Source organism: Diabrotica virgifera, chromosome 10 (genome assembly GCF_917563875.1).
Source record: "Diabrotica virgifera virgifera chromosome 10, PGI_DIABVI_V3a".
In the NCBI taxonomy this organism is placed as follows: Eukaryota; Metazoa; Arthropoda; class Insecta; order Coleoptera; family Chrysomelidae; genus Diabrotica; species Diabrotica virgifera.
This window is the reverse complement of record NC_065452.1, coordinates 211,642-223,094: the sequence shown is the minus strand read 5'-3', so window position 1 is coordinate 223,094 and position 11,453 is coordinate 211,642. Positions and strand designations below refer to the sequence as shown.

General features: G+C 34.3%; 1 protein-coding gene across 1 annotated transcript; it reads right to left on the bottom strand.

Moving 5' to 3' along the window:
- Positions 1-7,251: 7,251 nt before the first annotated feature.
- On the bottom strand, positions 7,252-8,417 carry LOC126878584 (uncharacterized). Its single transcript, XM_050641383.1, has 4 exons — positions 8,330-8,417; positions 8,163-8,264; positions 7,805-7,918; positions 7,252-7,739 (listed from the first exon to the last, which is right to left on the bottom strand). The coding sequence occupies exons 1-4, from the start codon at positions 8,415-8,417 to the stop codon at positions 7,252-7,254; spliced, it is 792 nt and encodes a 263-aa protein (XP_050497340.1).
- Between the last annotated feature and the right edge of the window lie 3,036 nt (positions 8,418-11,453).

The window sequence follows — 11,453 nt, the reverse complement described above, 5'->3', positions numbered from 1 at the left end:
CGTTGATGAAGGTAAGTATAAGTTACAAACGTAGATATTTGGACTCGAGTTAACTTTAATGCAAATTGCTTCTAGATTAGTTTGGAGAGGAACTACTGTAGTTTCAATTGACTTTTTTACAAAGATAGCTACTCCACCACTGGCTTTATCTTGGTTAGTTCTGTTTTTGCAGTAATTTTTAAATTTTTTTAAAGCTTGTATGTTTTCATTTTTGAAATTAGTCTCCTGAAGACAAATTATATCTGGATTGTGTCTGGACAGAATTATTTGGAGCATTGGAAGGTTATTATAGAAACCGTTAATGTTCCACTGCAAAATTGATGAGAGGCCCATTTATAATAAATAAAACTGAAATTTGGGATTGTCACAGAAGTTCATGACTCTATTCTTGAGAAAACTCACTTTCAGTCTCTGATGCCTCAGTATCCGAGTAAGCCATCTGTAAATGCTTCAATAGTTTCTTTCTAATTTTTGTACATCTAGCTTTAATCGATCTTTGTTTGAAATACGGGTATATTGCTGTTAGCATTTTCACTAAAGCTTCAAATTCGCTATTGTAGTTTTTTATGATGCTGACTGGGTCCTGTGCACCATAAACATTTTCAAATAGATCGGATATTTGATCAAAATCAAGAACAAATGAAGGGTTTTGCTCTGAGATGAATGCCTTGGTCGGTTCCATGAGTACGTGAGTTGGAGTCTTTCCCTTACTTTTCTTTGGTTTTTTAGCTGGAGCAACATTAGGTTTAACAAATGGTTCAAGACTTTGGTTTTCTGAATTAGCATCTTGCGCTAGAGGAGGTGTAACAATGTCATCCAAACTGCGTTTTGAGCTATTTTGTGTGGACTGGGTTGTATCTATATTGATAATTGGTTGTGAGGTTGGAGTTTTTGAGGGGTTGGTTGAAAGTATTTCGGAAGTTATGGGTTGCGAAGATGATTGGGAGTGGGGGTTTTGGTTATAATTTTCAGAAACTGATTCTTGGATTGTTTTGCAGTTTGCTGCAGTGTGGCCTGGCCTTTTACATGAAAAACAGATCAAGGAATCTTGTGCAAAATAAATTCTATAGTTGGTGTTATCACAATTCATTAATATGGATTCAGGTATTGGGGCAAGCGGTGGTGTGATAAAGATTTGTCGTCTAAAACTATAAATGTGGTTGAATTCCGGCAAACCGGCGCTTATCTTGAGAAATGACATGGGAGACATGGGTTGAAGGCCCAATTTTTCAATTTCTTGAATTAATACAGCATGCGGTATGGAGGGACAAGCGTTTGACAGAATTAGCCTTTGTGATGGAGTGATTAGTTTGCGTGCTTGGACTTTTTGGTTATTAATTTCTATGGATCCTCCATAATTATTCATGAAATTTTCAACAACATTTTTGTTTGCAAGGTACATACACACTCTGTTGTTAGAAAGCCTTGAGGAAAATAGGATATTTTTGGGCTCGATCAACTTTCCTAGTGAAATCAGATAATCTTGAAGTTTAAGGTTTTCAATGGATGGGGATACAATGGCTTGTTCTTTTGTTGGAAATTGTTGTTCAATCAAAGCAGTAGAATAAGTTTTAGTAGTGTTTTCCATTTGGGCGCTCCTGTAGTCAGAAGTCCCGGCAGTCGGATTTGACATATTTTATTTATTATTCAAAACTAAGTAAATCCTGAAATACGGACCTGTCTTACAACAGGTGATTTTATCATGTCGTTATAGATAACGAATAAACGTGTTTAGGGTTTTTTGTATCAAACCGACTTCTGATAAATAATAAATTCCAGTGAAATAACTTGGCTTTATATAATTTTAAAGAGTACTTACGTACAATAATTGAACGCACTATAATACACTTATATATGCGAAAATAAAATTTTTTTACTCATTAGCTACTATCTAAATAACTATTTTGTTTGGAGCTGACAAATACGCACCAACTAGTATACCTGCCAGGACCGAACTCTCGATAACTTATTTTGATTAAAGGATTAATTCTATTATACCACTGTAATATTGTTTGTAATCGCCCCCGTGCGAGTGGCCATAGTTGCCGAACACGTAAATGTAAATACTAAAAAAAATTGCTTTAATTCGCTTAAAATGATAAAAAATATCAGATGATTCCATATAAGTTTGAGATCTTCAGTATGCAATTTATTTATTTCTTCTTTTATTAGTAAAGCTAATGGATGCTGGGTGTATATTTTCCCGATTATGTATAGTAATAACATAGAATTTGTTGGGATTGATATTTTGTTCATCTTATTTGAATTTGAGTGCAGTATCGATTGGTAAATTGTATAAAGTTTTCATTTTAATATAGTTGCAGTATCTGGAATTCTACGTTTGAAAATCTCTGTATTGTTAATTAATGTCACTCTGACTCCATTTATGTTAGACACGTCTGTATGAGATAGACTGTAATCGTAATAAGATTAATTATAAATATCTCTGAAAAGAAATATATATGAAGGCAACAAACTTATCAGTGCGTTGCGTGCAGTGAGAATTTAAAAGGGAGCAATAGAAATTTAATTAAAAATAGACATTTTAAATCAATTAATTAATTGCATTCATTTCAGTGATGTTTTCGAATTAGCTCGACGAGGACATGGTGAAACTAAACATTTTAATATAACACCTGTTTTCCATGGCTTTTAGATTCTTAAGTGAATTAGATTTAGTTACGAAAGACCGCTTAAGAAATGTTACTGTTTTTCGTGGCACTTACAAAACCACTCAGACTGATTTATTTGACATAATGCTACAAGTCTGTGAGAGTGAAATTGATAAATAATCTCTTTCCTAGGAATTTAGACCGATAAAACCACCGGTCTAGCTAATTAACATAACATTGTAATAATTTTAAACCTTATATATACCCCACCGAAAATATATTTTGTTGTAAAACTTGTTTTATAAAATATTCTTAGAAAACCTTCTGTGCACCTTCATGTGGTGTGTATGTACTTATAGTAGTACTTTGAGCAAATCATGGGAACACATCATTGGGATATTGATGTTCACAACGTGTTTGTAGACTTCAAACAGGCATACGACTCAGTCAAAAGGAACAAACTATACTATATATTGGCTGAATTGGCAATACTACATAAGCTAATAAGACTCATTAAAGCCACAGTGGATGAAAATCAGGCATGTGTACGAATACAAAACCATTGGACCGACTTTTTCAAAATTTCGCAGGGACTGAAGCAGGGAGATGGGCTGGCCCCAACTTTGTTTAACCTGGCAGTGGAGTATGCGGTTAGGCAAATGCAAACTGGACGGGAAACCTACTGACCAACCGAACGGTTCAACTGGCCGCTTATGCCTATGATATTAATATTATCAGTAGAACATCAACAGGAGCACAGGAAACATATGCAGAATTAAAAATAGACAAAAAAGCTAGGTCTGGAAATAAACACAGAAAAAACAAAAATATTGCCTCAGTCGAAAAGAAATATAGTCCCACAAAACATCATACATGAAACATCATACATTGAAACGGTTGGAAAGTTTACATACCTGGGAGTAGAAATATATGCCGACGGATCAGAAGATGGAGAAATACGGAAGAGAATAACGCAGGCAAACAGAGCTTATTTTGCCCTCTCCCATATATTTCGGTCTAAAAGTGTCCACGGAAATGCAAAGATGAGAATCTATAAAACCTTAATGCGACCAATAACATGCTATGGTAGTGAATCCTGGGTCCTGAAAGAAACATCCAAAAACAAACTCGACACATTCGAAAGGAAAGTACTGAGGAGAATACTAGGACCTGTGAGGCAAAACGGAATATTCAGAGGTCGATACAACAACGAGCTTTGTCAACTTTTATAAGGAAACACCCCTGTCAGACTTTATTAGAATACAAAGATTGCAATGGGCCGGACATGTGACAAGAATGGGAGAGGATAGGCTACCAAAAAGTACACTGAATGCTAGAATACAGGGAAAGAGACCGGTTGGAAAACCAAGAAAGCGCTGGGAAGACACAGCAGTTTTAGTAGTCCATGTATGGAGAAGAGCAGCCACATATAAGCAAGGGTGGAGGCAAAAAATAAAGGAGGCCTGTATTTGGGCTGTAGTGCCATATAAGAAGAATAAGTCTTTGAGCTACGTTGACGTAAAGTTGTTTTACGGTATCACGTACCGAATGACAGTGTTTACGTTTCCATAGTAAAAAGCAGTCCATTCAGTATTATTTTGCTAGTAGTATGGCAACAAGTTCATCTAGTTGTTCTACTTTCAAGTGATTTCAACATTACTATTTTTTAGTTACCAATTCTAGTTTTTTTTTGTAATTCAGTTCTAAAAGATTGTACGAAAAGCTTGTACACATGTGAGATTGTAAAATACAATCTCTAGTTTTGATTGTGGACTGTAATTAGTGTAGGATTGTTAGGTTCAGGTTCAAGTGGAAGTATAAGGTTTTATACAGAAAATATTAATATGTATCTAAAGTTTTACCAAACTGTAAACGTTGTAGATCACTAGAGCCGTGGTTACACACGAATTGATTGTTCCCGTACCACGATTTACGAAATCAGGTATGGCGTCACTCCCGAATTACTGTTCGTCACGTAACGTAACACGTATTGCTATTTCGTTTCAGCCCAAAAGAAAGGCTGGAGTCCAGCGTGAAGAGAAGAGCGGTACCGACTTTTCCGTGGAACCGCTGATGAGAGAGAGATAGAGGCTCACCATTTGACGGGTGTAGGTGAAGGGAGCTTGCACCGTCGTTGCGAGTGGTACTTGTTGACCGTTTGACCGGCGTAGGAGAAGAGAGAAATTCTCAATCGCAAATTGTCCAAATATTGTCTGTCTCTAAGGGTGAGGAGAGAGGTTAAGAAATAGGAGGGATAAAATGTTACTATTGAACAGGGCTGGCTTGAGATTTATTTAAAGTTAAGGGTTTTAATAAGAGATTAAACACAGTAAAAAATATAATAATATTTTTGACGTGTGAAAATTAAACAAGAATTTTGTAAGACTCTCCACCTTTTTTTAATATTATGCATGCGCTCATACTTTTCTTGAAAAAGTAAAGTTCATTCCGTAGCTGATGTAAATAAGGAATACAGTGATATAAGACAAATTCATATTGAAAGTAAACGAGAATAGGCAACGGTATGACATACCGCATGTCAGTGTCTACGGTCTGAAACATCCACGTCGGTAATTAAGGGTTAAGATAGATATAATATATAAATGTATAATATATGTCTGAATTGTCAATATGAATAAGTCGGATATAATGAAATTTTTAAACGAATTTTAAAGTAACAAAAAACAAAATTTGTTTTAATTTTTTGTTTTAATTTGTTTTAATTTATTAATGTTTTGTATTTTGATAACGATTTTCGAAGTGAAGTCGAATTGACAAATCGACTGGTCCAACGAAGACTGTAGTAACTCATTTTTTATGTAATTGAGATAATTATAAAAATGTATTTACACTGTTACCAAAATTCATTAATCTATTAAATGGATGTTTTTATAGCATTAAGTGATACTTTTAATAATGATCTTACAAGGGTAAAACAGATTTAAGACAGAAATGGTCATAAGTGACTTTTGAATGAGTTACTATAGTTTTCGATGGAGATATTTTTAAAGTAATAAATACCAGAATTATTTGTTTCTTAACTTTATTTATATAAAATGCTACATTTTGAAGAAGCTACCGATATAATTTGCAGTTTTATATTTTAATTCAATTTTCCTCATCCGACTCTTCTTCGCTCTCAACTGAATCAACTTCGAGCTCGACTTTAGGAGGTACATAACTCTTTGAATTAAGATTTTTATAAAATCCATGGTACATTGTGGGCATTTTGCCGGTATTACACAGCCACAGTAATCCTTTTAGCTTTTTTTCTTCAATTGGTAATGGTGCATCATACAGTTTCGGTGGAAATTTGATAGTAATGGAAGGCCGTCCTCTGCATTTTCGATTTAATTTTATGTCACAACCTCTAAAACCATCATCGAATTCGTATTTAAACATTATAGAATTTTGGTGTTCATGCGAAAATTGTATTTCTCGTATTTTGCTAACTTTTATTGATTTCTTTTCGTTGTCAAGTTTCCAATTCTCGGTATCAGTCAGTTTTTTAAAATTAAAAAAATTATCTTGGGACATTTCCGTAACATCATAAACTCTTCCTGTAGTTTTAGCCATTCTAATTAATGTAACCCACTGTTCTGGCACATATACAACCGATTGCCTTTTCTTTGCATTTTCGATAACAGCATGCATACTGTCACCCTCGTTCTGAGTGTGGCCTTTTTCCAGAAATCTGTGAACAATATCAATATGAAAATGAGCAGCAGCAAAAGCAAACATCGAAAACACAAAACGATTCCTATTTTGTCCCCCACAGTTGTCTGAGTAGAATATTATCGTTTTAACACTTTGTTGTGCCTTGAGATCTAAAAATTTCCAGAGGCAACTGGCAATTTCATTAGGACCTCTTTTAGCCACCTGCTCGTGCCATACATAGCAGTAACCCTGATTATTTCCAACATCATAAACTGTAAAGTTATATGTAGAGTTTTTGCTTTTGTAGTAAAAATCACTTACGTTAGACAAAGAGGTAGCTAAAACCTTTTGAAGGTCAAAGCAAGCCACACACAAGCTCTTATCATCTAGTGCAAGCTGTTTGTCTATGTCTTTTAAGTTTCTGATAACTTCTTTGTTTTTCATATGGGACTCATATTGTTCGAGCAATTTTGCTTTTTCAGCATCACTAGCCATATTAAAAACAGAACAAACAGTACACTGGTCCTTTTTTGGTTTAAAGAACCCAATATTGAACTGTTCATTGAAAATATCTCTATACTGGCGTGACGTGGCAGCTGTAGTGATGTTATTTTTTTTTGCAATGCTCGTTGTACAATCGGTACATTTTCTGGATAGTTAGCCCTTCTTCAAGGTACATCTTCATCGTATTCTTACGGGTATAATGGGAAGGTACTACAGGAAACTGATTTATGTGATTTTTTACGTTGTCTATAAGTTTTGGTGATAGTTTATGTGGTCTGTTAGTGTGCTTTCCACGTTTATCTTCCTCTAATGATTCACCATCTTTCAGTTTCCTTAATGCTGTAGTGATCCAAGTTTCTGAAACGTTAAGGGTTTCCAAAAACATAGTTTTGCAAACACGTTGTTTTTCATTGCGAATGTAGAAGTAATATTCTCGAGAGTAATTTCTTCGAGACCGTTGTTCTGCAGTAATAGTTACTTATTTTTTGGCAACCTGTCTCACATGACGAGCAATAAAATCCCACTTTCTCGTATGATCTTTTAACTTCCAAAATTCATTGAAACAAAGGTCTCTATCTTCTTTAGCTATTTTGGTAGCACATTTTAGTCTACATGTGTTTGCGCATGGTGCACCCATCTGTCTTCCTTTAATTTGAATACCTTTTCGATTTTCATGTTCAAGTCCCAGGTTTAGACTTGTTTTAGATTTTTCATCCGCCCACTCACTAACGTCTCTAATTCTTTTCCTACTTACTCTCTCTATATTGCCTCTGCTTTTTCTCTTTCTATTTGTGGTTGCTTCAGTTATATTCTTATTAGGTTCAATTATTACTTCAGGGATGTTTTTGTCTTCTGTCGGAATGTAATCTGGGTCAGTATCAGAGTCTGCATGAAATGGTTCCTCATCGCTTTCATTCTCAATTATTTCATTTTCATTCCTATTGGCTTCATTCTCTTCTAAGCTTACTAAAATTAAACAAAAATGAGGTAAATGCCTACGTAATATTTTTTCATGTGGAATTTAAACCAACCTGTCGGAATGTAATCTGGGTCAGTATCAGAGTCTGCATGAAATGGTTCCTCATCGCTTTCATTCTCAATTATTTCATTTTTATTCCTATTGGCTTCATTCTCTTCTAAGCTTACTAAAATTAAACAAAAATGAGGTAAATGCCTACGTAATATTTTTTCATGCGGAATTTAAACCAACCTGTCGGAATGTAATCTGGGTCAGTATCAGAGTCTGCATGAAATGGTTCCTCATCGCTTTCATTCTCAATTATTTCATTTTCATTCCTATTGGCTTCATTCTCTTCTAAGCTTACTAAAATTAAACAAAAATGAGGTAAATGCCTACGTAATATTTTTTCATGCGGAATTTAAACCAACCTGTAAAACATTCAGGATTAATATCAGTCTCGTGGTCACCAGGATCCTCATTCGCCTTTTTGTATTTGCTTTCTTCTACAATACTTTCAGCAATATGTTTACCTTAAAAAATAAGTAGGTTTTTACTTTGCTGTTATTATTTTAAATAAAGTTTATTATAAATTTACCTTCAAAAGAACGATAAGAAATATCCGTTTCAGGGTTTTTATACGCTTTCTCAGCTAATTCCAATATTAACTCACTTCTGGAACACATTATGGCAATTATAACAAAACTAAACTTTTGAACATAACCTTAAACTAACGCAGAATACCGTAGTAACTCATGTTACGATACCTATGCTATCGCCTCAGATAACAACGAAGACTATTGTAACTCAAGATACGATGATTTTCTACGGTTGTTTTTCATAAATCGGAGATACTATAAAACTCTTACACGTAATATTGGTTGCATAACTACGTTTACTGAGATACGATTCTTTCCTGGGGAAGATATCATTATGTTTTATTGTTTTGCGCTCGTAACTCAAAAAGTGGAAAATTTGAGGTACTACAGTCTTCGTTGGACCAGTCGAAATAATAGTGTGGCTAGTTTCAAATACGATGACTTGATAGAATGTCAACTGATGTAGTCTGATATGACCGAATACGCTCGTTCTGTGATGTATTTAATAATCCAATTTGGATAATTTTTAAAGAAATTTTTAATAAAATTTATATACCAGCTTTTTAGGAAGTTTTTTACTTCTTTAGTATTTTCACTATGATATACAGTCAAAGAGGAATTCGCTTTTTAATTACAAATAAATTGATTTCAAATTTAAATTGTGACTTATTTCCCAAATAAAATATATCTATATAAATAAAATATATAAAATATTTCCCAAATGTATATAACATAAGTGAACGGTTCTGGAGTTATATTAGATCTTAAGGACATACAGCTGAATAATTAGCAAATGCCATATTAGCTGAATAGTTAGCAAATGCCATATTAGCTGAATTAGGAGTAATAGGTGTAAAACCAAAACAATTATTTGTGCATTGTAATGATGAGGCTTTTGTTATGAGAAGTACAAATATAAATAATTTAAAAAAATTCTTCAATCGTATTTTGTATATTTTTATGCGTCAGTACATAAAAAAGTGAAGACTTGAAGATGTGAAAACGAACCCAGCCTGTGAGACACTCTTTATATTTAGAACATGACAAATAGGTGTTCCAATTCATTGGGTAAGGGGATTTGATCCGAGTAGATCAGGGACTACTCCACTTCACTTCAATGCTCCGGACTATCATCCATCCCCCGATAGAACGCGTATGTCTAGAGGCTACAAATCGGCAAAAGGTTTGTCACATGGAAGTCCTGAGTGCAAGGAATCCCACATGAAATAGTTCTCCTAGTTAATCTACAAATACTAGCAAGATTACGTTTCACATTAATTTTTTTTATTTTTTTACTATTTTTGCACCCCATGTCACGTCACTGCTGTACCTGTATCCAGGTACATACAGCCGAGTGGCGGATCTACGGGGGAAATAGGGGAAATGTCCCCCAAAGGGTCCAAAATTAAAGAAAAAAATTGTTCTTATTCTTACACTTTATAAGCAATTCTGCTTGTTCATTGGCGAATTGATACCTCTATGGAAGGTTGTCACTCCATCTTTTGCGCGGTCTGCTGATACTTCTTCTACAAACTGGTGATTTATCTCTTGCTATTTTGACCACACGTATCTCTCCTATTCTGCTCATGTGGTGATTTCGTTCCTTATTTCTATTTAGTCTCTATTCGTTTATATACTGTAAGTTACATTGTCTTCTAATGTCTCCACTCCTCTTTCGACCACTCAGCGTGTTTCTTGTAATTCTTGTCAGTACTCTCATCTCTGCCGTTTCCAGTAGTTTTTGTATTGTGGCTGTATCGGGTGTTGTTTCTGATGCACATGTATTGATCTTGAGCTGACTTTATAAATTATTGACTTCATCTCAGTGTTAATATGTCGGTTGCGCCACATGGTGTTATAAGCATCCTTCCAATATATTTTCTTTTTGTACTTGATTTCTCACCTCTTTCTCCAGGTCTCCGTAACTTGACAATGTAATTCCAAGATATTTTACTTCCATTACTTGTTTCACTTCCACCACTGATACCATCAATTTCTATTTTACATCTGGTCGGTTCTTTACTGATAACTATTGTTTTAGTTTTCTGAGATGAAATTGTCATATGGAATTCTTCTGCTCTTATCTTAAATCTGTGGACAAATCTTTGCAGACTATCTTCATCTTGGGCTATCAATATTGCGTCGTCTGAGCAACAGAGTATTTTTACTTCTTTGTTTCCCATTCTATATCCTCTTCCTTTGTTGACGTTTTGATGATTTCATCCATGATTAAATTGAAGAGCATTGGACTCAATGAACCTCCGTCTTATTCCTCTGCCTATATGCCTATATCTATAGATTCTGTAAGTTGTCTATCTATTCTAGCTTCAATTTTCTTATTTTGGTATATATTTTCAATAGTTGTTATGATATCTGGGGACTTCCCTATTATACAGAAGTTGGATTACATCTTTGAGTCTGACTCCGTCAAATGCTTTCTTTAATTCAATAAGACATAGAAATGCTGGTCTAATATACTTTCAGTAATTTTTCACTAATTTTCTTTGTATACTTATAGATTCTATTCAGGTAATTAGAAATAAAATATTTAATTAAAAACAGGTGCTGGTGTCACATGATAATTTGAAAAGGTGAAAAAAGGATGAAAAGTAAAATTAATCAATTAAATTGTGTTTTTATGTATATGTACAGTACCTTTATGATGTCTTCTTACTTTTCTTCTTAGTCGACTAAGGCTGGTTGGCGGTTTGGCACTTGTTTGGTTTAAAACTAGATAAACTGTGGTTTCGCACTAAATGTCTATACAAATCTGAGGGATGCGCGTATGTGTATCGCTTCCCTAAGCCGTCTTAAGTGACCTTTGAGCCTGGGGGTAGTGCAGGACCGTATTGGTACGTAACATACACACATGATTAAGCAACAAAAAAAAAATGAATAATAATAAAACTTAGAATATTAATTACTAATTATATATATAAAAGAAAAATATGTGGAGGGACGGAACATTCTTTATAACGAATATTATATTTGTACACGATCTTCCAGTACGAAAATCCTGTTGTTTATCTGCTAAACTTATCCTCTGATTCGTTAGGTCTTGTAAAATTTTAGTTGTAAGATTTAGGGTAGTACAGTCAAACCCGCTTCTTAGGGTACCGGTTA